Source organism: Trichosurus vulpecula, chromosome 8 (assembly GCF_011100635.1).
Source record: "Trichosurus vulpecula isolate mTriVul1 chromosome 8, mTriVul1.pri, whole genome shotgun sequence".
In the NCBI taxonomy this organism is placed as follows: Eukaryota; Metazoa; Chordata; class Mammalia; order Diprotodontia; family Phalangeridae; genus Trichosurus; species Trichosurus vulpecula.
In genome coordinates, this window is record NC_050580.1 from 123,012,845 (window position 1) to 123,039,358 (window position 26,514).

Here is a 26,514-nt window from a genome sequence, read left to right on the forward strand (position 1 = left end):
CTGAGTGAGGATCTCTGAAGAAAGGAGCATTACAGGGGTCAATATGCACCCCACCCCCAGCTTTGAACTCCCAGGCCTCTGAAAGTTGACAGATTGTTACCTAGAAACATTCCTGTCTGTGGAGAACTGGAAAAGGCCATACTCTCGGGGTTTGCTGACTATTCATTTCTCTCATAGAACCCCACCACAGGCATTCCTGACTTTCATTTCAGCCCAATAAGACATTTATTAAGCACCTATATGAAGGGCAATGTGCTAGGTACTAGAGATAGAGATGAAAAACACAGTCCCTGCTGCCCTCAAGGGGCTCATCATCTAAAAGGGGGTGATATGATAAGTACACAAATAAATTTGACAATAGGTAGGATTGATAAGGGCAAATGAGAGACCCAGATTTAAGAGAACTGAAGGGGTTTGGGGGTAGGGAAGAGAAAATACACTTTCCCCCAAGAAAATTCTTCATTTTTTGTTAGTCCCTGGCCCTCACCTTGCACACACGGGCAATTCGGGACACAATTGTGTTCTCAAAGAAGTCAAACTCCTTGCCAGTTTCGCTGAAGAAGAAGTAGATTTTGTCATCGTCCCCCCGTGGGTTGTCCAGGCTCTCAGGAATGTAAGCAGAGCTCACAAAGGCTGGGTCTGTATGGGGTAGGAAAAGGCTCAGAGTCGGTGGATGAAGCAGAAGGGGAGCCCCATGGCATCAGTCCCACAAGGAGAAAGAATCTGCTCTCAGCTCTCAAGGACCTTGCCAGATTCACACTGGTTGGGGAAAGTCTTCTGGCACAATCCTCCCGTGCTGGGCCCATTTCACCAGGCTCAGCTGTCATTCCCTCTCTCAGCCTCCAGTTTAGATCCCACCACCTCAATTCATCCCTCTCTGGGCAGTCTTTAAGTCTAGGAAGGCAGGACTAGCCCTGAAGGCTACCGTTCAAGGATGGGGGTTGAGAGGAGGAGGGAAATCTTCACCTTGAAGCCAGTTGAGGGAATTCTCAGTCTTGAGGGTGAGGCGATTCCCCTGGCTCTGGGAGATAGTTGGCTCATTCCCCTGGAAGTTGCTGACTGTTCCGGCATAGAGCTTACCATCTGCCAAGAGAAACATTCCCATGGGAACAGCCCCAGAGCAGCCCCCATTGCTGAGCCTGACCTCCTCCAAGCCTAGAGCCTCTGAATCTGTCCTTTTCAGAGTAGAGGCTGGGAAAGGAACTTGAAGGTCCATTTTATCTTAGTGTGGGGTCCCTGGGTACCCAGATGCCCTGAATTAAAGTTAGACCTAGGAGTAGAATGGATCTCAAAGAAGTCAAACCCCAGGGGGAAACAGCAACAACTTGAGAAAAATGGTTTATTGGTCCCCTTTTTTTTAACATCACCATCACTTCCCAATCACTCCCCTCCTCTGACTGTTGTCCCACCCGGCCAACAGAACCCGTCCTTGTAACAAAGCAGTCCAGTTAAGCAAAACCAAGCAACACTTTGATTATGTCTGACCATGTGCCACAAACTCTCCAGCAAGTCCTATGGTTCTACAGTCCTCAGAGCAAAGAAGGAGCCATGAGAATTGGCAAAATGGGACTGGAGGGTAGAAGGGGGAAGAGAGGGGAAGGGAGTATGACTATCCCAGCTCCTTAGCCAAGTCCAGACTCCGCTGTGTCTGGAAGTACATCGTGGCAGTTTTCTCAGAGAAGTTTTCATTGAACCCCCTAGGCGCCAGGGAACCAAATGCCCCCTTTCTAAAACTCTGGAGGTATACTCTGCCCTCTTCCCTCCCCTGCCCCAGAGGATACCAGGCACTTACCAACCATGATGGCTGTGGACTTGTACTCGGGGTCAAATGGACAGCGGCCCTTCCCATCCTCCAGCAGGACATTCCCCAATCCATCCCGCTCCAAGCTAAAGTTCTGAATGTTCTAAGGTAAGGACAAATAGAACCATTCAGAGCCCTGGAGCAAGGCCACAACAGCCAAGGGGGGCATGGGTCAACCAGGGTTTTTGTGAACAAGCTGGATTTATGTGGGAAAGTCATGAGAGGAGGCAGCTGACCAGAGCAGCTAGATAACCGGGCTCTGGAGGTAGGAGTACTTGGGTGCAAGGCTCACAGTTGACACACACTGGCTGTGTGACCCTGGGCAAATCACTGACTCTCTTAAATTCTAGGCCAGGGCCTACCTTCTGTTATTTCCTCTTTCTGTTGTATATGGCTCACTTGTATGTTGTCTCCCCCACTCGACTGTGAGCTCTTTGAGGACAAGGACTGTCTTTTGTCACTTTGGGAATCCCCCTCACTTAGAACAGTGCCTGGCACATAGTTTTGTTGTTGTTGATTGGTCATTTTCAGTCATGTTTGACTGTCTGTGACCTCATTGGGGTTTTCTTGGCAGAGATACTGGAGTGATTTGTCATTTCCTTCTCCAGCTCATTTTACAGATGAGGAAACTGAGGCAAACAGGATTAAACGACTTGCCCACAGTCCCATAGCCAGTGAGTGTCTGAGGCCAGATTTGAACTTGGGAAGATGAGTCTTCCTGACTCCAGGCCTGGTGCTCTATCCATTGTACCACCTAGCTGCCCTGGCACATAGTAGGCAACTAATAAATGTTTCTTAATTAATCTAATGATGGCATCTCACAGTGCCCTTGGCAACAAAGACTATACGTTATAGAACAGTTGCTGATCTGCATTGACAAAGGGAGTGTGGTCACCAGGGAGCTCCTTAAACCAGTGAAATCACAGGTTCAGACCAAAAAAAAATATGATTTTGTAAATTTCACATATGCTTAAAAAAATCTAATAAATCTAATAAAAATCTAACAAATCTGTGGTTTCCTATATAATCCTTTATTCTGTTATTTGTTTATTCAAATGATGGTGTTTATTGCTACGGTCATAATAAAAGAAATTTTTAAGTGTGAAAGGGATGTATATATGAATGCATTTAGTGTGGAACAAGGAAGAGACCTGTGGTATGTATGTGTTACATGGAAAAATAGGCAACTGCAGCAGTAGCTAGGTGGGATTATGGATAAGATAGAGTGCTAGACTCGGGAGTTAGGGAGACCTGAGTGAAAACCTTGCTTCAGATGCTTGCGTCAATGGGCAAGTCACTTTCAGCCTCAGTTTCCTCATCTGCAAAACAGGGATGATATCTACCTTACAGGATTGTTGTGGGGATCAACTGAGATAACATATACAAGAGCATTCTGCATAACTTAAAGCATTATATGAAAGCTAGCTGTTGTCCTATGATAGAGAGGAAATTAGGTGAATTAGAGAGTGAGTGTGTGTGTGTGCATGTGTGTGCATGCGTGTGTGTGTGTGTGTGTGTGTGTGTGTGTATAAAACAGATTTGTGTGTATAGGAATGAGTAGTCAAGCTATAGCATGACTGAAAGGTTACTCTCAGAGAACATTTCGATGGCTGAAGGCTGCCTCCTTTACTTTGGGTTTACTGGCTAGATTTCTTTCTCAAAAACCAAGCCTTAAACCCAACTCACTCTGGACCTCATAGACTGGACAATAGGTCCTTGCCCTCCTAGCACAAAGTGAATGTAAATACTAAATAGGAATGGTTTCATTTTTGGCCAGGAACCCTGAGGGTCTCAGCTGAGGCTTCCTGGGGCCTCAGGAAGGGAGGTGGTGAGTAGCCAGGGCTGCCACTTACTATGTAGGCACAGACTGGGCTGAAGGCAGCTGTACCACAGGTGTACAGGTGGCTGCTGTTGAATGGCTGGAGAAGCTTGATGTAGTTGTGACAGTCCCTCTAGGAGGAAGAAGCAAACATCAGCATCCTACACCCCTTCCTTCATTTCCTCTTTCATCATCATATACAAATACCGCCGAGTCCCATCATGACATAGAGTAGTCAGTTCTAGGGATCTCAGGGAAGAAGAGTGCATGAACCTGGGGTGGCCTCAGGCTTCTTAGATGGAGATGGGGGAAGATGGAGTTCTCCAGAGCAACACAGTCTACCCAAGGGAGCATCTTCGGGGACCTCAACCCTCAAAGGAATTCCCAATATTGCCCCCATCCAACAAACTATAAGGCTTTGGCCAAAAACAAAGGGGTCTCAGAAATGTCATGAGTCAATTGCATGCTGGGATTGCTGCACATGGCTCCACGTCTCTCAGCAATCCAATATCAAGACCATCAGAGATAAGGCCTACTCCCTTCCAGAAGGGAAGATTCCCTTCTGAGTCACCCTTTCTTCCTTATTGCAGTTGGCTAGGGCAGAAGTCAATGGATATTTAATTGCAACTGGATAAAGTCCCTTGATATCAGATCAGAAAAGGCATCAGTCAGCACTGCTTTCCCAGCAGGCCTCTATTTGGGGGCCAGACCCTCCCACAATCGGCCGCTTCTTCCTCAACCTAAAGGCACCTTTTTCTCCCTGCCCCACTCCCATTCACCTGTGAATCCTTTCCCTTAAAGACACACTGGCGTTTCTTCTCTGGGTCAGCACTCCACAGCAACTAGAAGATCCCCCAAAAGAACAAAGTCAATACTAAGAAAGAGGAAGGATAGTATAAAGATCCCCATTTAGAGGTTCTTCAGACCTCAGGGGTTTGCGATGACGGTCCAAGAGGCTTGTGCTAAAAATGCTTTAGTGGCACCGTAAGCAGTAAATTATTGTAAAGAATATTATGAATACTGTACTAAATTACCCTAGGAGTTCACAACCCATTTTTTTTTTGTTGTGATTGAAAGGTTAGTATAACAGCAACAGAAAGGGAACCACTGCACAGAACATTAATTAACAATTCTTATCCCTTCTGTATGTTAAAAATTCTGTCCCAGAAGACTGAAGGTCCAGTAGGCCTGCCCAACTGTTCTTTTCTTTCACCCTGTCCACCCTCCCTCCCCCACATCCCCAACTACAACTCTCTCACCTTCTGGTAGTGCCCCCCGGGCAGGAAGCTGCTACTGCTGCTGAGAGCAAAGAGGGCCTCCCGGGCCCCCACAAACAGTGTTCTTCCATCTTTGCTCAGCAATAGGGCTGTGTAGTTGGTGACACCCTCTGCTTCAAACCTTCGCACCGTCCGCTCCTGGGAGCCTGGGGAGAGAGGTGCTGCCGTCACTAGGGGTTGGCCAAATGCTATTCATCCTGTATCTATCCCCCAGAGAGCTGAAGGAGAATTTTTGGAGTGTCACTAGGGTCTGTAGCATGCCAAATCCACAATGAAATGATGAGGGGAAAAGAGAGGTTACGAGAGAGAATAATAATTCAGAGTCACACATACAATACACAAGAAATCATGCCGGGGGCTCTGTTCCTTGCAACCTATATTTTTATGGAAACATTTTAAACCATTTGTACAAAAATAATTCATAGAAAAAAACCTAAGCAAATTGCTTGAATAGAAAAGGAAGTTAGAAGACTTGGCCTGACCAGCCATGAACCTAATAACCTGCATAGAAGCTGTTTGGGAAAGATGAAGCGGGTCTAACCTACATGCTGCTAAAATGCTCTTCTGACTGATAAACTAGAGAGACAGGCAAGATTGTGTGTGTAACGTTCATAGTGATGGTAGCTGGTTTGATGTGCATTGAGACGCTGCCTTCCCCACCCAGAAGAAAGACCCTACTTTGAGGTTCCCTTAACTGTGAGCTCTATATCCTTGAGAATAAGCACTAAGACAGACCCAGCTTCTCTGAGATAGCGACTACACTCTGCCTCACCACATCTGTAGTCTATGCTCAGCTCTAGAAGCCACAGTTTAGGACAGGGGTAGGAAACCTGAGGCCTGAGGTCCCTGGTTTAGGAAATTAAGGCAAGGCAAGTCAGCACCTACTGTGTGTTAAGAACAAGGCTAAGCACAAGGGACACAAAGAAAGGCAAAGGACTGTCCCAGATCTCAAGGAGTCCATCGTCTGATGGAGGAGACAACATGAAAACAATTATATACAACCAAAATACATACCAGAAAAATGAGCAATAACCTACAGAGAGAAGGTGCTAGCATTAAGGCGATTATGAAAGGCTTCTTGTAGAAGGAGTAAGTTTAGCCAGGACTTGAAGCCAAGAAGCAAAGATGAAGAGGGAGAGCATGCCAAACAAGGGGGACAGTCAGTGAAAATCCTCGTGTCTGTTCTTAGAATAGCAAGGAGATCCCAATGTCGATAAGCTGGAGATTATCCATAGGAAGGCAACGGGATGGTGAAGGATCTTGGGTCCAGGCCCTTTGAAGATTATTTGAGGGGTCTAGATTTTTAGTTTGGAGAAACCTCAGGGGGGGACGTGACAGCTGCCTTAGGAAGTGGTGGTTTCCCCTTCATTGGAGAGCTCTGAACAAAGGTGGGATGACCAACAACCAGGTACATAGACTAGAAGGCCACTAGGGTCCCTTCCAGCTTTCAAATCTATGACCCTACAATTCTAATTCTAACTTTGTACTAAAAAGCTTTTGACGCCAACTTTGGATGGAGAGGGATTAAGTTATTCTATAGCATCTATCAAACCCGAAGTGAAGCCAGACTTTCTGGGAGCTGCCACATCTCAAAGCACTTCTGGCTTTGTTGGGCCCCTCTACATTCCTAATGTCACTTCATGGTTTCTGATGCTAGTGGTAATTTTCCAGTGCTAATTCCCTGCCTTCCCCGATCTAGCCTCTCTACCTTTGGAAAGTTTTCCCAATTAGTTGATGTCTAATTACTTTTTGATTGATGAGCTGTTTGTACTTTGAACCACACAGTTATCAACCCTTGAGCTCCCTGCCCCATTCCGCCTTCACTTCTCCAGAAAGGGCTGGTTGGAGATAACAAGGATATGAAGTATAGCCACCCAAGATGTACCAATGGAAGGGCTCTCACCCCAACCATGCCCTTTTCTCTGTTATTCTGACTCAGGCCTCATTTTAAAAGCCATAACCATGTCTTCTATTTCTTTTCTACACTCCTTCTCCCCCAACAACGCTCTGCACATTGCAGGCCTTCAAGAGACACTGAGTGCATAGGAGTTTGATAATTTGTCCTAGTCTTAAAGAGAAGAGAGAATTTAGAAGTAGCAGGGGTAACAGCTGGAACATTAGACTTGAAATAAGAAAAGATCTGGATTTAAAATCTGCTATAGATAGATATTCACTAGCTAACTATGTGATCCTGAGCAAATCACCTGGTTCCTCAAAGCCTTAGTTTCTTTATCTATAAAATATTTCCCTACTTTCTTCAAACACTGAGCAAACTTTAAGGGCTACTGTATGAACGTGAGTTGTTATTTTCTATGGTCTGATTCTTTAAAAGCGGTTAAAACAAAGCTCTTAGAATTCCCACAGAGCACAGAAATCTTTAGTTATGCCTCCAGGGTGTAAAACTGAGTGTTATAGAAGAGAAACTCAGGGGGTGGGGCAGTCATTGCCACACTGGAGAAACTAAGACCTGAGAGAGAACAGAGAATAAATAGCTCAATGTCCCTCAGGCAGCTGGCCAAGGTAAGCCAGAAAGAGAACCCAGGCTCCCCGGCTCCCAGGCTCTCACTTCCTCTACTAAAACAAATTTCCCAAGTTAGCCAGTCCATTCCTCCCTCACCATATGTGGGTATGTATACATGTATTGTGTGTGTGTGTGTATACACACACACACACATATGAAATCACTGCAGTAAATAAACTGCAATTTGCCCAAAGGAAGAAGACAATGTTGAACCATATATATGTGTGTATGCATGTGTACGTATATATATATATGTGTGTATATATCTCTAGCTCTATCTCTACATGAAATCACCACAGTCTATCAGTTGTAATTTGCCTAAAGGAAGAGAGCTATATTGAACCAACCAAGACATCTCACCCTTACCACAAAGTTTCTAGGTGTCAAAGACAGGATTCTTCTCCCCTTCCCCACCCCTGTCCATCTCCTAAATTCAGAGAGCCAGAATCTCCCAAAGCTCTCTATTTTCCTTTAGTTACCTGTAACTGAATTCTGGTAGCCAGAGGAGGCCTCTTACTTCCTCGTACATTTTTAATTTCAATAGTGTATGACCATGTTGGATTTTGATATGCCTGATGAGTAAGACTAGTCTTTGAAAGAGGGAAACTCCAATGCCAAAGAGCCCTGAAGGAATCTTAGTTCTACTCTACCTGCCATAGTGCAGAATGCCATTGGGCACTGCCATGGTGAGTGCCCAGGGTCATCAGAGACTCAGTTTCAACCTTCCATGTTTGGAGGGCTCAATTTGAGATGTAGCAATCATATAACCAAAGAGGTTTAGGGATAGAAGAGAATTTAGGGATCATTTGGTCTAAAACCATTTGATTCTATGAGCGCATCTGCAATCACTCAGAAGGTTCTGGGGCTATAACCCACCCCCACCCCCCAAAATAGTCTTACAAATGAGGAATCCAATCTGAGGGAGGCTAAGTCACTTGTCCAAAGTCCCATAGCTGGTAGATAGCAGACTGGCACCCGCTTGTCCCAACGCCCAGGGTCTAGCCTGGAGAGAACAGACTCGGGGGGCCAGGATAGCTGTTTTCATGTATTTTAAGGAATGTAATACAGAAGATGGATTACGCTTGCTTTGCTTGGCCCCAGAGGAAATGAACCCAGAGTACCACATTGCCTGGGCCCGTGGAGATTGGGCACAGACTGAAACTAACGTATCTAATCCCCTTATATGACAAGGCAAGGCAGCATGGCAGCATGCAAACCTAGGAAAGAAAGACCATATGTATTATACAAACAGACACAGTGACACGATGTGTACATGTCTGTACACACACACGTAAATACAACATGCATATGCCAGTAGACCCATAAGCTCATATAGATTTAGAGCTGGTAGGAGTATTAGAGGCCATTGAATACAATTTCTCCAATTAAAACATAAGGAAACTGAGGCCTAGAAGGTTAAATGATTTGCCCAAGATTATACAGATAAGTGACAAAAGCCTAATTCAAACTTAGGTCCTCTGATTGCTCTTTTCCCCAGCATGTATGTTTCTATATGAACATATTTGCTTGTGACAGACAACAGGCATCAAATCTGCTTGCTCCTTTGTGACCATACTCACGCCTATGACTGTGGTTAAATGTCTCTGTCTGCCTGTTCTTGCTTGTGTGTGTGCCTACGCCTTAGTACACGCCTGTGCTTGTATGTGTTCTCATTTGTATATAGCATATGCATGTCAACAAGCCTTTATTGCTTTTTGCACGTGTGTACACACCTGTGTGTGTGTGTGTCCTTCCTTGCATGTACTTCACAGCGCTCACAAGCATGTTTTTTGACTCTTGTGTGAGTCTATCTGGACACCTCTTGTTTCCTCAGGGATCATGAGAGTGTGTCTGTGCCCTATTGGGGCTTGTAAACGCAGAGACCGGAGAGCCTGACATCTCAGACGGGTTTGTCCAGAACTCCTGAGAACAGAGTTTGCCTGAGGCTGTGACAAGTTTTCCCACTTACGCTGGGGGGAAGGGAAGGTGGGGGAGCAGCAAGACCTGAGGATCTTGTTCCCATGTGGCCCAACAATCTTAGCTTTCCCCTTGAGTGGAATGGCTGAAAGTCTCTCATTTAAGGAAAAGGATACTTAATATTTCAGCCTCCATAAAGCCTGAGCTATATCATAAAGTTTAAAGTTAACCCTCCCCCTCCCCACTTAAACTTGCACATATACCACATATACCCACATTCTGCATCATGCCTGTAACTGCTGTCTTTTAGTTTGGGGTTTAAGGTGTTAGATTAAGAATCTTTATTTGTTTCAAGAATGTGAGGCCAATCATCCCCACCGATGGGGATATCCAGTTTCTGGGGCTTCTTAGAATTGTTTTGTAAGGGGGTTTTTAGGGGCATTTCTTAGAATTGTCTTCGAGGGATATGTAAACTGCCTGTCTGCTCTCTATAACTGGCCTCCCTACCGCATTCTGCCCTGGAGTAGGCGATGCCCAGTTCTCGCATGAGACTTACAAATAAAGCCTCTGTCTTTACCTTGAAAGACCTTGGGGAATTATTGTCCCACACACCCTCAAGAAAAGCCCAAGCCCACCCGTCCTCCTCGGGTGATCTCACTTCCTCTTCTGGGAACAAAAGAGAGTACATCTGGAGGAGCAGAAAAAAAGCAGTAATTGGTGGAGTCTGAAGCTCCAGGGTCCTTTCTCTGTTACTTGATTAAGTAGTCACTTACTCTCATCTGTGAAATGGGGATAATGATACTTATATTACCTAGCTCACAGAGCCTCTGTGAAGATCAAATAAGATAATGGGTACAGAGAGGCTTTGTAAATTGTAAAGCACTAAACATTCATTGTGACAGTATCTCTAGCATTTAGCACAGCTGCTGCCAAACAGCAGGCACTTAATGAAGGCTTTTTGAGTGACTGACTGAAGTAATAACTGGCTTTAACCAAAGCACCTTATAGCTGGAGAACCTGGACAGGTTTGCAAAGTAGTATATATACATATATACATACACACACACACGTATATATGTTGTGCGTCTGTGTATATATGATGTCCCAAATGGATAATATGGCATACATACATATATACATACATGATGTCTCAAAGTCTTGGTGCCATTTTAAAGCTATTAATTGAACCGAGATTTTTAGGATATCTTATATTAGCTCATTTGATCCTCATAGAAACCCTGTGAAGTGTAACAGATACTTTTATGCCCATTCTGCTGAGGCTCAGAGAGGTTAAATGACTTGGCCAGATAATGAATGTCTGAGGTGGGTTTCAGATCTAGATCTTCCTGACTCCCAAGTTCTGTGCTCCATCCATCTACTAGGCCACCTCACCGTTGTGATTATTAACAATTAACTCAGTCTAGGTCCGGAGTAAAACCAACATCTTATCTTGAGAATGCAGCCAAGCAAGAAGACTCAAAGCCTGGCTTGGCTGGGTTTATAAGTATCCAGAGAGCCCAGTTGTAGAGTTTCCCTAGGACTAATCTCCCTAGTATAAGATGAGGTTAAAGGAGGTCTTTCTTGCTGCCCTAGAAACAAATGAGCTGGATTTTTCAGGATGGGTGAAGTTGACGTCAAGAAGAGGAACCATAGCGTTCCTATCACCTGCTCCCCCACCCTAGGGGGCCTGGGACTATATCAGCAGGAAATGATGCATTATTTGCCCAGCTCCCAGCCTCACCTAAAGTTTCTCCCAATCCTAGTGACTCAGGTAGAAACGTGGAGCTCTCTGAGGTGAGACAAGAACAGTGCTCAGTGCTGTCCCCACCCAAAGCAGGAGAACAGTGACTCAGATTCCTGCCCTCCCTTTCCCCTTCCTCCCTAGTCTCAGTCCACTGCTCTCTTCTCTCCTTAACAGAAAGGCCAAAATCCACCCTCCTCCACCCCACAAAACTTGGTTAAATATTAAAAGCTATCTTTAAGAATGGTGGAGCAGGGAATGTCTTTCCTGGCACTTCCCTTCACCTACACCCTAGAGCAAAGGTTCTTACCCTGCAATAGAAAACTTGGTTTTTGCTTCAGTGTTTAGATAATTATATTTCAGTATGGTCAGTTTCCTTTGTAATCTGACATTTTATTTTATGCATTTTAAAACATTATTCTTGAGAAGGTAGTGGTCCATAGTCTTCACCAATTACCAAAAAGTCTGTGACATTAAAAAAGTTAATCACCCCTGCAGACCTAGGGGGTAGGTGAGAAGGGTATGCCCCAGCATGTTAGCTCCAGAAGTTTCTGGAGCTAGAGCCTCAACCCCAAATCTTACTCTCTGAAGATGCCCCTGCTGGTAATCTCAAGTCCCTTTCCCCTAGTAACTTTATACCAAGTTACAGATTACCTTGTGCTCTCATCCCTCCGGCAGGGTGGTGAATGCTGACTCAGCAGTGAATTGGGGCCAGTCTGTATTCCGGATGCACTTCCTCTTGTCAGCACCACCCAAGTCAGCTAGGGCAGGGAAGGGCCCAGGGAAGCTGAATCTGAGTCCACCTCTTCTCTCCGGGCTAGGGCAGAGCACCACCCTTACTTCAAAACATCAGGCTGTCCCTTTGGGAGAGGGGCCATAGGCACCCTCACTTGCAGTCCTTAGGGTCAAGCCCTGAAGAGTGGAATCCCGGGAGGTCATGCTCCCTGAAGGGAGACCTTTGGCTCCAAAAACCCTCTTCGTGCTAAGTTGCAGAACAATAGTCAAAAGGATGCTAAAAATGCAAGAGGACCCATCCCTCTACCTCAAGCCAGGTGCATCCAATAATACCACAAAGATGGGGTCTGAGGTGGCCAGAGTGGGCCAAAGGCAAATGTTCCAAGCAGGAGCTGTGGTCAGTATTTGCTTCCTGGATATCTAGGAGGTCAGCATAGAATGCAAGGAAAAATCAGAGACCTCAGTCCTCATGAAAATGTGTTTCTATGAGGCATTGCCCTCGTTCCTCAGAGTCCATAGATGATTCCTAAGCTCGGGGTCCTGGCACAAAAGCTTTGCCTGCTGAACGTAGGCACTAGGATAAAGTAGGGGCATATGGTGAATACATGAGCATGTATCCAAGCTAATACAAAAGAAAACACAATAGGTTTAGCCCAGTCTACTAATGGTAGAAGACTACCATTACTTAATTTTACCATCTCTCCTGTCGCCGTGGTAAGAACTCTGGATATGGATTTGGAGGAGGTGGATTCAAATCCTAGCTTGGTCATTTACCTTGTCATATCACCTTGGGTAAGTCACTCATATTACCTGCACCTCGGTTTCCTCAGCTGTAAAATGAAGGAGTTGGACAAAAGGCTCCCCATTGTTTTTTTTTCCCAATTTCAAACTGTAGATTAATAATAGTGATTGCTAGAATTTATATAACACTTTACGGTTTGCAAAAGTGTTTTACTTTATTCTTACAACTCTGGTGTTTTTTTTTTAAAGTGAGGGGTTTTTTTAAGTTTTTTTTTTTAAATAGGTGCTGACTTTTTAAAAAGTTCACTGACCTCTGATTTCATAACACCTAGATTAGGAGGAATGTTGGGAAAATGACTCTTTGGTCTGTCTTTCCTCTCCCACTGCTCCATTTCCAAATGCTTGATCAGAAATAGCCTTTCAGTGAGTGAATGGGACTGATTCAACACTACACAATTTGTCAAGTACCTCACGCATCTCTGCCAGGTGGTCCTACTCAGTTCCAAAGTATGGTCACTCAGACTGCATTTCGATGTGTTTTTAAACTGAGCATCTTCAGGTGGGAACTATCTTTAGTCCCTATCCTGTATAGCATTTAATATGAGGCTGACTTTAACAAATGCAAATAACAGCAAATTCTCAATGATACAAGGTCTGAGTAAAATCAGCTAACCCCCTGGCTTCCTCTCCTCTGCCCTATGTGGAAGTCTTTTGTCTATTTCTTTGTGAACATTAGCCACAGAAAACGGGCAAAGATAGGGAAAGGGAAATGAGTTAGTCTGACCTCTTTTTAGAAGTTAAAAAGGGTCCAGTAATCAAAGAAAGCCTGGATGAAATGGCTAAAAGTAAAATTTTAAAATTATCGGTGTATTTAAGTTACCTAATTGGTGCAATGGATAGAATGCTGGGCCTGGAGACTGGAAAACCTGAGTTCAAAACTGGCCTCAAATATTTACTAGTTGCATGACCCTAGGCAAGTCACTTTAACTTCTTTCTGACTCAGTTTCCTCATCTATGAAATAGAGATAATAACACCACCTATCTCAGTTGTGAGGATGAAATGAAATAATGTTTGTAAAATCTTAAAGCTTCATATAAATGCTAGCTATTTATTATTTTTAAAATTCTACTACTATTACTTATTTTTATTATCATTTTTTTTGCTGGTACTACCACTGTCTTCTGTCTCCACAACTAATACAAATACCCTGCCTTCCCCAATTCACTATGCTCTCAGAGTTGGGTTTTTATATGAATACTTCAAAGACAGACCAAAGAGTCATTTTCTCAACTTTCTGCCTAGTCTAGGTGTTTCTGAAATCAGAGGTCAGTGAACTTTAATAAAAAAATAGGCACCTACTTCCCAGGTTTGTTGTGAGGGTAAAGTAAAACACTTTTGCAAACTTTAAAGTGTCATACAAATACTAGCAATTAGGATTATTATTCTACTATATTTCAATATTTCCTTTGCAATTCTATGTATTTCATTTTATGCATTTTAAAATATTCTGAGAAGGTATGCATTGGCTTCACCAGACTGCTAAAGGGTCCATGATACCAAAAAGGTTAAGAATCCTTTTCCTAGTTAGTTGAACCCTGAAAGAACATTGTCAAGGCACAAAGGATTTTTCTGAAGTGTACCACATACAGGGAAGAAAGTCCTGTTTTTGCCATAGGCCAATGATACTCCTATGGGAGTTTTCAGAGAGTGCCTGAGAGAGAATCAAATATAAAGCTAAGAAATTTGGAAAAATGAGCAATTTTGACAGTGAATTTTCTGGAGAAAAATTCAGAGACAGGAAGATAATATTTCAGGAAAATTAATTAGACTCTACCAAAGGGTTAGGACAGGAAGAGAACAACACAGGCCAAGAGTATCTTGTCCTTCTGTCCAGGACCTACAAGCATCCCATCAAGGCATGATTTTCCAAGGTCCATCTCTGCTCCCCAGAGAAACAAAATATACATGGAAAGAAATCAGGGGAAAAAAAGGACCAGGAATGAGAATAGAGATGGATGAGGATGACTGAGTGGAGCTGGTAAGGACTATCTGGCCTTAGAAAATCACTAAAAAAGAAGAAATGCAAGTAGAAATACCTTCTAAAAGAGAATACACTTTTCAGTTCTGACATCATCTTCAAGGGAGAAGTAAAAACTCTCAGCTACAAACAAGGTCTTTGAAATTGCATTATCAGAGAAATCCATTAGTCCTGGCCCTAGGGAGGGGCTCTATCATAGCCTTTAGTTGGGATGGGGTAACCTTAAGTCCCTTCTCTCCTCCTACTGAAATGGTGATTCATTCTTACTGCCATTTTACCAGTTGGGACTCTGCTCTAATGCAGAAATGGCTTAACAATAATAGCCAGCACTTTAAGGTTTACAAAGCTCTTGGTGTGTATTTTCTCACTTGATCCTTACAACAAGCCTATGAGGTAGATGCTACTATTATCCTTACTTTGTAGATGAGAAAACTGAGGCAGACAGAGGTTAACTGACTTGCCCAGAGTCATAGGCTGGTAAGTGTGTGAGGGCACATTTGAACTCAGGTCTTCCTGCTCTAACCACTGAACCACCTAACTGCCCAGGCTTCAGCAAAGAAGATAGTATTAGACAGAGAGGCTGAGGAGATCCCCCTTTCTACTTGAGCCACAGACACCTTACAGTCAGGCAACCTGCCATCTGCTTCAGGTGTGCCCAGGGTGTGCATCGAAAGGTCACACTTTGCAAATTTAGCACAGGAGTTGCTGGCATTTCGACATTTGGTAGAATATAGGTTACAATGTAGATGGGATGAGAACCAGCAGGAACAAGGGAGGTAAGGAGTGGAAGGTGAGGTGAGGCCCAGAACCCAGAGAAAGTGAAAGACTACTGCGGTTTGTTAACTTCCGTTTACCTTCTCTGAATTTCAGGGCACAGCCACAGCCATGGCTCCTGAGAACAGGGAGAATGAGGCCCCTCCTAAGAAATTTTCTTTTGATCTAGACATACCGTTTGAGCAATTTCTTCTAAAAATGAAGCACAAAAGGCAGGCTATTTCACTAGAGAAAGGTGAGTTGGATTAGGACCACTTAAAGAGAGGTGGGCATCAGGACTGCCATAAAGATATCACTGAATCATAGGTGAAAAGGGAGACCCATTTGGAGCAAAGGCACCTGGCAGCCACGGGAGTGAAGGAAGAGACTCATACATATAGACAAGCCTTGCAAACAATAAGTTCCACTAGCCAGAAGAGAAATACGAAGCCAGCATGGGAAGGACCAACAATTCACTCCTTGGTCTTTTCAGTCCCACCGCTCAGTGACATGGACATCAAGCTTTATCATAGGATGCAGAGGGCATTGTGGCAGATTCCTTCTGCTAAATATGCTGTGAGTGCAGCTTTCTACACTCCCTATTTTCCTAATCATAATCTAGAGCTAGAAAGGGACTCAGAGGCTATCTAGTCCAATTCCCTAGTCCAACAAAAGAGGAACTGTGGGCCCAGAGAGGGTAAGTGTTTTGTCCAGTGTCACACAGCTGGTAAACATCAGTTCAAAAATTACTGAGTTCAAACCTTTTCCATTCAGTCTGGCAATTTCTCGGGCAGCTGAAGATTAATAACTCACTTTAATGATGTAAACAAGTAGCCCTAATAAAACATGTGAAAGCTGAAGAAGCATTGCAGAGACGTGCTCTAACAGGATCCTGAGGTCCAACTGGTCTGTGTCACCATTTTCAGTCAGCATCACTCCTGGTCTTTAAGCTCTGAATAGCAGTTTAATTCCTGAAGCTAGATGTTACAAATGCAAGGAATATTCTGTTTCCAATAAAAGACAACTCAGAATTCCAAAGAAATCCTGGAAGCATTTCCATTCGCCAAGGCAAATCATTTCACCAGCTAAGAGGCCCTTACTTGGCCAGCCACGACCAACAGTCCCCACTGTGGTAGAGCCCCTCCCAAGCTGGGCTGTGGTCTTCCTTCCTCATTTACTGTGTCACTGTGTGAGAACCATAAGGAGTAGGTAGGCCATGAATAGGAACAAAAACACCCATAGCCCTACTCCTGGTGCCAAGCATGAGGGGTCCCAAGCAGATGTGGGATTAGACATCAAAGATAGTAGCAGTCTCTCTCTTCGATGCATGGTGCTTTTGTTTGAGATCACAGATGAAGCCCACAGTTCAGTAATTTGGATGTCCTGGGATCTCAGAGGTCATTTAAGGGTGGTGAGTGTAGAGAGGGTAGGGAAGTAAGACAGTAGTATTTAAGCCATACTCCAACTCTCCATATCTCTGTCCCTGTTCCACGAGGGAGGGAAACTATGTCATTGTGCCAAGCAGTCCACTGTGGCCATGAGCCCCAAGGGCAGATCCTCTGCCAGGAACATCTAACAAGCCCCCAAGGGAAAAAGCAGGAAACGGCCTGAGGCAACACTCCAGGGGTTAGACTATTCTGTCGCCTGGGCAGCCTCCCATGGGGACCTCCTTCTTCTATTAGAGGCTGAATATATGAAAAGCAAAGTGACTAGACAGAAATAGTCGGTAGTGGCAAAGAAGGCCGTGCCAACACGGGTGTAGGGGCAACTTGAAAGATTGTGAACGCTCACACTGGCGCACAGGAGGCCGCTTGGTGTAATGTAAGGATTCTTAACCTGAAGGACTCAGGGGGTCAGTGAACTTGGATGGGGAAAAATTTACAACTTTATTTTCACTAACTTCTAACTAAAATTTAGCCTTTCCTTTAATAATTTAAAAATATTATTCTGAGGAATCCATCTATAGGTTTCACTAGACTTCCAGAGGGGTCCACAAAACCCATGCTGTTGGACTTGGAAGTCAGGAGGCCTGGTTTTGATCCCAGCTCTCACACTGACTAGCTTTGGGATGTGAAAGAGTGGTGGCTTTGGAGATTAGGAACTGACGTCCAAACCTGTTTCCATCACTTCTGAGCTTTGTGACCTTCAGTAAGTCGATCAAACTCTCTGGACCTCTGTTTTATACCCTATATCTATAAAACGATGGAGCTGGACTAGGTGAACTCTGAGGTCAGCTCCAAACCTATGATCCTCTGAGGTCTCTGTCTTGGTTCCCTCATTTGCAAAATAGAGATAAACTTGCATAACCTATCTCTTAGGGGCATTGTGAAAAAAAGTACTTTATAAGCCTTAAATCATCATATAAATGTGAATTCTAAGTATGGGATTTTTTTTTACATACACATTCACCCAAAGAATAAATATGTGTACCAGTGCCTGTGGGTGACTATGTGCACCAATGGCCTGGGAAGGCCTATACAATTGGCCATAAATGTGTTTATGAGCCACTTTGTGGAGGTGTGTTCTGTTGTGTGTAAACATGTGCTCACAAGCAGCCTGTGGAGGTGGGCATGGTTAAGAAGCAGCCGTCCATAGAATAATAACAACGTTCTAAATTCTACAGTTCCTTTCATCAGGGGCTCTCAAAAAGGTTTCCAGACATCATCTTATTTTCTCATAGTCTCGACTCTCCCATCCTTCTTCCTAACCCAGAGGCAAGCAGAAAAACAGCAGGTTTGTTTTCTCTGTTAGAGAATCTAAATCATTCTATGGAAATAAAAACACAGAGGGTCTAGCAGGATATAGTGTAGAGATGGGGTAAGGTGGGAATACTAAGTACTTTTTAATGAAGATGAGAATGGAGGTTCACAGAGCCAACTGTGACAGATCCACAGATGGGGCCCAGTTGTTCTCCCAAATCAGCTATCTGTCCCTGTAGCTCACATTCATTAAGCACCCCGGGGTGCTAGGTACTAACACAACGTATTAAAAGACACAAGTCTCTGTTCTCACATGATAGTATTGCCTTATAGTTGTATGTGGTTGGAAAACCACCCACAACCTGCGTGGGTGGAAAAGAGGGTGTGGAAATACACGTGGGTTATACATCTTCTTACAATAATAACAATAATCACACCATACCTTACATTTTGTAGAATCGTTTATCTTTCCAAACTGCTTTTGCCAACATATCTAACCTGACCCTCAGAACAACCTCGGGCATCAAGTATGGAAGGAATGATTTGTACCTCTGCTTCATGAAGGAGAAAGGAAGAGGAAGGGAATCTGAAGCTATGGCGGGGTGGGGAGCAGAGGAGGGGATGGAGCCATGAGAGAAAGGGAAAAGAGCCATAGTGGATGTCACAGAGTACCGTTAGATGATCCTGGTAGGATCACTGTTACTAGACTTGCATCTGAAAATGGCAACCTGTAGGTATGTTGATTTGGGGGGTTTGAGAGAGGGATGGGGCAGGAGGGGAGAATTCCCAGGGACTCGAGGTCTAAACCCAGCAGCCAGAGCCCAGACTCTTCCATCCCACAGGGATCTTTATTCTCTCTCTTGTTCGTGCAAGCCCTCCCCACCCCCACTCTCCCAAATCCCTTTTTGGAGAATCTGTCCAGGGAGAATGAGATGCAGATAAAGGCTATTTCAGAGATGTTGAAAGCCAGGAAAACTGAAGAGGTCTTGGAGAAAGCAGAGGCTCAGTAGAAGGGGTTTGGAAGGGCAGCGGGTAGCCAGGGACCGGGAAGGTCTAAGTGGGACTGTGCCCAGCACCTCCATGGGAAGGAGTGGAGAAGCCCCGTGCTTAGCTGCGGCTCCTTGGGCTGTGCTACAACTTGCCTGGAATACCAGAGCCCCAGTGTTTATGTGACTGGGACTGGCTGGGCCCCTTTCTCCCCACCCCCCTGGGGCCCGGCTCAGGGCAGGGCTGCAGGGCAAGGGTTCTGGTCAGCATCAAAGGGAAGGGGGGTGGGGGGAGGCAGACAGCTAAGGACTACAAGCAGCACCGAGAGTCTCTCTCAAAGAAACCGAATTCGAGAGGCAAGGGGAGGTGGGGGTGGGGAAGAGGGCTGCTGAGGGACCAGAGGGAAGAGTTCCGCGGACCATGAAAAAGAAAAGGAAGAAACCAAACAAGCAAGAGCTTGGTAGGGGCTGAGGGTCGGCCAACCCTGCTGCCATGCTCTGAACCTGGAGGTGGAAGGGAAAGCTCCAGGGGGTCCCTCATTCCCCCAGCATTCACAGCTCGGGGAGAGCATCCCCCTCCCGTTCTTTCCCCTTCCCTCTTTGTCACCGGATCCCCCTCCCATTCCTTTCTTTCTTTCTCCCTTCTCTCCCCTCCCCTCCCCTTCCCCCGCCAGGACCCCAGCCAGCTCCCCCTTCTCCTTTCCTACCGCAGGTTGCACCTCCCGGGTGCGTGCTAGCGGCCCCACTCACCGTAAGACAGGCTGACCCGGGGCACGATCGCTTCGGACAGAGACTCCGGCCGCAGCAGCAGAAACAGGGCGCCCAGCTGGGCCAGCCGGCTCCCGAAGCCCATCACGGCGGCAGCCGGAGGGAAGGAGGAGGAGGAGGGACGGAGGGAGCGAGTAGGAGCGAACGCAGAGAGGCGGCTGTGGGCTCCAGCTCCGGCTGCACAACTCGACTCTCCGGCCGCTGCTCCCGCCCCCGGCACCAGCCGAGCCCGGCCCCCTCGAGATGCAAGCCCTGCCCCAACCTCCAGACCTGCACGGGGGGAAGAGGGGACAGGTGGTGGGCAAGGACTCCACGCGCGGGCACACACGCGCGCACGCACGCACACACGCACACGCACACACAAACACACAGAAATCTGGGTGCGATGAGGCGCTGGGGGGGGGGGGGGGAAGTAGGAAAAAGAAATAAAGGCTGCTAACCCAGCTGCTCCTCAGCTTCTAGACAGTCAGAGTAGAATAATAATCCTCTTCTCCCCCAACCTGGAAAAACCTCCGTTTTCCCTCTGGGGAAGATCTCAAAAATCCGAATAGAGTTGAGGCATTGAGCCTTTATAACACGGTGGATGGATCTAATGGACGCTAAAATATTCATTGATAAGGATGAAAAGGGATGGGGCTGCAAACCAAAGCCAAGAGTCAGTCACTCGATATTCCCGTCTATTCCCCATTCCCCAAGCCCCATTCTGCTTCCCTTTACTTATTTTCTCTCTGTCTTTCTCCCTGTCTCTGTCTCTCTCTCTGTCTCTTTCTCCTGCCAGGCCCAGACTCCTTCTCTTACCCTTCAAATAATTAGGCTAAGGAAAGATCTTGGGTCAGAAGGTTTTGGGAGGAGAGAGGGATTTAAAATGGGACAAGTTCCCAGCCCCCTTTCTGGTCCCATCCTCTTCAACAGAATCTACAGTCTTCCCCATCCCCAGGAACCTCCCAATTCAGGGGACCAAAGATAGTGATAACCAAGCCTTTTTCTGGTGGGAGAGAGTTAGGAAGCAGGTCACCCCAATCAAGCCATATTCCAATCACCCAGTTTCCTCCCAAGTGCTGAAGCGATCAATAGGGTCATGTGTTTATAAAGCATCTACTATGCATCCTGCACTGTTGCAAAACACAGAAGTCTAAAATATGTCTCCTCAGTTTAGGAAGCTTACGATCTAGTCGGAGAGATAAACTACACACGAAACAATATCAAACAATACAAGGCAGCATACAATTACAGGCAAAATTGATATTACTGACTGCAAGTACTGCAGGAGTTCAGAAGGAGAGGAATGAGTGTTGGAGAAGAATTTAGGGTTTGAAGGGACCTTAGAGGTCACCTTAGGTAACTTCCTATCCATGTTACAATCCTCTCTTCAGCATCCCTGACCTGGTCCCTGGTCATCCATCTTCTGCTTCAATGTTCTCAGTGAAGAAAGGTTCACTCCTTCACCAAGGAGTTTGTTCTACCGTTGGACAACTCATCTTTGGAAAGTTTTTCCACAATTTTTTCCAGCTTCCTTGTAACCACAACTAGCTCTTCCCTCTGAAGCATCTCAGAATAAGTGTTCTTCCTCTTCTATGAGACACCATATCAAATTTAACAAGGGATGCATTCAACTCTCCCCTGGGTTTCACAAAATCATCTGGACAATTCCAGGCTAGGGGAGGCACTGAGAGATAGGATGGAAAAAATCTGGGGGTTTTAGTAGACCAAAAGCTCCACGAGTTCAAAGTATGACACATGAAAGACCCAGTCAGATGTTTGCACAATCTTAGGCCCTTATGAAGAGGGACATAGTTTTCAGAAAGAGGGAAGTAATGGTTTCCCTCTACCGTGACTAGACCAGATCTGGAGCATCATGACCTGGGGCACTATTGCTTCAGACAGAGATTTTAGCCCCATGACCTTTTGAAAAGGACTCTGGACCCTATCCAGAGGAGGGTGACCAGAATGACTCCAAGCCTGAACACCATGCTGTAGAAGGATTGATTGAAAAAACAGGGGAGATTTATCCTGGAGAAGAAGACAGACATGATGGCTATTTTCAAGTATTGTCATGTGTAATAAGGAAAAGACTTGCTCCCCTTGGCTCCAGAGGACAAAACTAGGGTGTGATCTCCTGAGAGATTTTGACTATGTTTAAGGAAAATTTTGTAATAATCAGAGTTGTTCAAAAGTGGAATGGCCTGCGTTGGGGAGTGGGCTTCCCATCACTGGTGGTTTTTAAGGTGAAGCTGGATATCCAATTTTCAGAGATGTTATAGAGGAGATGAGTTGGATTAGGTAACCCTTGAAGTCCCTTAGAAACCAAAGATTCTGTGTGAAATGTATGAACATAGTTATTTTGTCTCTCCTTAGTCTTCTCTAGCTTAAAGACATTCTAACTTCCTTAAACAATCTATGTCATGTTTTACATTTTCTTCTGTTTCTATTGTCTTCAGTTGCCTCTTCTTCTGGATTAACTCTGATTAACTAGTCCCTCTTTTAAAGGGTCAATATTCCTGCTGTGTCCTAACCATCAGAGTACAGTGGCATTGTTACTTTAATCCAGGTGCCATATTTTTTCCAAATTTTTATTAATTTAGTCTATGATTTTTTAAGTAGCTACATCACAATGATGATTCAAATTAAGCTTATTAAGTCAACTAAAATCCCTAGTCATAAGAACTGCTATTAAATCAAGACTCCTTCAGCTTTCGACTCCTTTGCTTTTGGAACCCAAATGAGGACTTTACACTTCTCTCTGTTAAATTGCGTATTGTTCATTTCTCTGCAGCATTCATCATAAATGCCAAGTGCATTCTGAATCTCGACTCTGGCAGCTAACATAACAGCTATGTTTTCCCATCTACAAATATGATAAGCCTGCCTCTGATGTCTCCATTTAAGTCACTCATAAAAATGGAGACTAGGGAAGGGTCAAGAACATAGCCCTGTAGCATGCCACTAGAAACCTCTCTCCAAGATTACACCGATTCATTAATCAGCTCTCTTTGTATACAGTTGTTCAACCAGTTCCAGATCTGCCTAACTGTAGTATCGTCCAGCCTACTTCGGTCAGTCAGTCAATTAACATTTATTAATTGCTTACAATGTGCCAGATGCTGCGCTATGTGCTGGAGGTGCAAAGAAAGTGAAAATATAGTCCTCTCTCTCAAGGAGCTCATAATCTCACAGGGTAGAGAACAGGCAAACAACAGATAAAAAGAAAATAATTAACAGAAGCAATGTGCTAGAAATAAAAGAGACTGGGAAAGATTTCCTGTGGAAGGTAGGATTTTAGTTGGGACTTGAAGGAAGCCAGGAGGCAAAGACAAGGAAGTAGAACATTACCGACAAGGAAAAGAACAAGAAAAAATGCCTGGAGTTGAGAAATGGAGTGTCTTGTTTCTGGAACAGCAAGGAGGCCAGTGTCAATAGGTCAAAGAATACAGGAGGAAATGTGAGGTATAAGAAGACTGGAAAGGTTGGTGGGGGCATAAGTTATAAAGGGCTTTAAATGCCAAACAGAAGATTTTTCCATTTGATCCTGGAGGTGATTAGGGAGCTACTAGAGTTTACTGAGTATGGGAATGCCATGATTGGACCTGCATTTTAGGAAAATCACATTGGTGGTTGAATGGAGATGGACTGGAGTGGCGAGAGGCTTGTGGCAGGGAGACCTACTAGTTGGCTATTGCAATAATGAGGTGATAAGGCTTGCACGAGAGCAGGGGCAATGTCGGAGGAGAGAAAGGGGTGTATTCAAGAGATGTGGAGGAGAGAAAGGGGCGTATTCAAGAGATATTGCAAAGGTGAAATAGGCAAGCCTTGGCAACAGCTTCGATATGGGTGGTAAGAGATAGTGAGGAGTCCAGGTGACTCCTGGGTTAAGAGCCTGAGGGACTGGGAGGAGGTGGGGAGGGTTTGGGGGAAAGATAATGAGTTCTGTTTTGGACGTGTAGAGTTTTAGATGTCTGGACATACACGGTAATATCCTCCACTGCTGTCAAGGTATACTAAGACTACAGTATTCTCCTGTTCTACTAAACCAGCCATCCTGTCACAAAAATGAAATGAGACTCATCTGGGAAGGCTTCTTCCTAAGGCCTGATGCTAGTTCCTCGGGGTGCCTGCATCCTTTTCTAGGCATTCAGGTCCTTAAATGCCAGTCACTTTAAGTGTTTATTTTGTCATTCTTTTGTTATTATTTAAATGACTTGTGGATACACCAGAGTACAAGGACCACATTTAACATTTCTTTTAAATTTCCCACAGTACCTACTAGCATGGTGCATACAGCTAGCGTCTATATAGTGCTTTAAGGTTTACAAAGTACTTGACATACGTCATCTTGTCATCTAGCCTTCACAACAGCTCTGTAAGGTAGGCGCTATTATTAACCCCACTTTATAGGTGAGGTGACTGAGAATGAGTTTAAGTGACTTGCCCAGGGTCACACAATAAGTATCTGAGGAGGGACTTGTATCACGATTTTTCTGACTCTAGGGCCTATCCATTACATCATGTAGCTGCCCACACACACACAAATATGCACACAAAGACACACATACACGTATATGTGTGTGTATATCTATCCGTAGGCAGCTAGGTGGTATGATGGTTAGAGCACTGGACCCTGTAGTCAAAAAGATCTCAATTCAAATTCTTCCTTAGGCTTTTACTGTGTCATCCTGGGAAAGAGAGAGAGAGAGAGAGAGAGAGAGAGAGAGAGAGAGAGAGAGAGAGTGTGTGTGTGTGTGTGTGTGTGTGTGTATATGTGTATATACACATGTATGTATATATGCATGCAAGTATTCCCTCAACCCTCATCCCCAAGTTAAATGCATTGTCATCTTTCACCTTTGCACAACCTAGCACCTATCACAGTGCCTTGTAAATAATAAAAATTTAATAAATGTTTGCTGAATCATTGAATTAAATAGTAGGAACCCAATGGAAAACTATAGGATGAAGGAGAATGTGAAGTTTTTAAACTCAAATGTTTAAATGGGAGTGTGTGTGTGTAATATACATAGCACAAGGTGGGGCCCAGCATGGTACCACCATTCCTATAATCTATTTTGTTTTTAGTTACTATGCTAAATTGTCCCCACTGGACAGAGAGAAAAATCTCCGAGGAGACATTTGCCCGGTTGCATCCCACAGCTGGCTCATACTGTTCTCAAATGCATGTAGACTCCCCCAGTCCTGTGACCCGTAGATCTTTTCTACTCTTTCTCAGTCACAACACTGTTTATAAAGACCTCAGGAAGTGGCTGGGAAGGGGAGTTATAGGAGGGGAGTGAGCAAATTAGTGTTGCTTTCTTCATCCTTACAGTAGACACTGCTGATTGAGTGAGGGCGGAAAAATTCCATAGAGTAATGAACTCAAGCCCCACTAAGGGCAGGCCCTGACCTCCCTCCTAACTTCACATGCCACTCTTGGTACCCACACACAACTCTCGCTATCGTGAAGACTCAGATGTAACAATATACCAACTTTCACAAATGGACCCTCTCTCTCATTTACACATGTGTGAAAAAAAGAGGAGGAGAGAAAATAGTAAGAGGTTAAAAAATGTGTGTTAGTGAGGAAGGCATGGGAATAGAATAAAAAGGGTAAAAAAAAAAAGACTACACGATCCATCCGTTTTAGTAGTCAGAAAAAATATGAGCGAATATAGAAGGAGAGGAGGAAGAGAAAAAAAAGAGGAAAAGATTAATGGCCAAAAATGAAGAGAGATGGGAAAACAAAGAAGAGATTATGGAGAGAATGTAAAATTAGCATAAATCAAAGGAAAAAGAGAAGGGCAGAGAAAGGAGGGGGACACAGAAGCACAGTGGTGAGGAGAATATCAATAAAGGTCACATTTATGGCAGGAGGCATCTTAGTAATAAATATTCATTAAACAGCTGAAGGGTAAATAGCACTTTTCTAGTTAATGTGAACTATGGGGGTGGGAGTGGGGGTTGGGACGCGGAGAGTGGGGGTTAATGCAAAGGCTGGAGAAATGCTAGAGTTCTTCTTGATTGTAGGAGGGGTTACTCCCATTGTGAACAAATCCCTCCCCGGGACCACAAGTCCTATGCCCAGTCTGAACTCCAGTCTAACCTGCTCCCACAATTCCACACTAGGTGTAGTTTTCTTTTTAGAACCAGGCTCCCAGAGACACTAAGGTGGCAGGGTTGGAGATCCTGAAAGAAAAGCCACTTCACTCTCTTCCTGCCTAACCATCCCACGAGGCCTAATGGAGCTCAAACCCAGCCCTCTCCACCCCTTCCTTCTGCCCCGAGGAAAGGGCCCAGGCTCCTCCCCACTCTCTGGGCACTGGGCTGGCATCTTGCCTACCTGGGCCTCACAGACACGAACTGGCATGATGCCAATTCTTTCAGCTCACCAGGCCCTGGCACCCTGCCATCTGCACCACCCCCTGCACCACCCCACCCCCTCTCCCCTAATATATGCCAGCGTGCAGCTGTGGCCCTATACCACCTTCTAAGAGTGGCTTATTTGCCCTTGTGTCTCTTCCCTAGGGGCTAGGGCTGGAACTGAGCTACAGCATCAAGATAATTCTGCAAGGAAAAAGGCCCAGCTGACACACCCACCTACTGTGAGCTTTTGAATCAACCAATGGTGGGCAGGCCTAGGACACTACCAGCTTCCTCTGGGCAGTGAGTGCCCTCTTGGCCAAGGGTATCTATTCAGAGCCTCAGAACTAATATTACCTAAAACTCAAT

At 44.9% G+C, this 26,514-nt stretch overlaps 1 protein-coding gene across 3 annotated transcripts in view; it reads right to left on the reverse strand.

The window, feature by feature from the left end:
- SEMA4B (semaphorin 4B) overlaps window positions 1-26,514 on the reverse strand; it is a 37,015-nt gene that overhangs the window by 5,357 nt on the left and 5,144 nt on the right. For all 3 annotated transcript variants that reach the window (XM_036735454.1, XM_036735453.1, XM_036735455.1), the window contains exons 3-9: window positions 19,780-20,067; window positions 4,880-5,043; window positions 4,400-4,462; window positions 3,655-3,753; window positions 1,793-1,904; window positions 967-1,083; window positions 488-639 (exon numbers count right to left, since the gene is read on the reverse strand). In XM_036735454.1, the coding sequence (XP_036591349.1) occupies window positions 488-639; window positions 967-1,083; window positions 1,793-1,904; window positions 3,655-3,753; window positions 4,400-4,462; window positions 4,880-5,043; window positions 19,780-19,882 (810 nt within the window). In that variant the 5' untranslated portion in view covers window positions 19,883-20,067. The remainder of the gene's footprint in view (window positions 1-487; window positions 640-966; window positions 1,084-1,792; window positions 1,905-3,654; window positions 3,754-4,399; window positions 4,463-4,879; window positions 5,044-19,779; window positions 20,068-26,514) is intronic.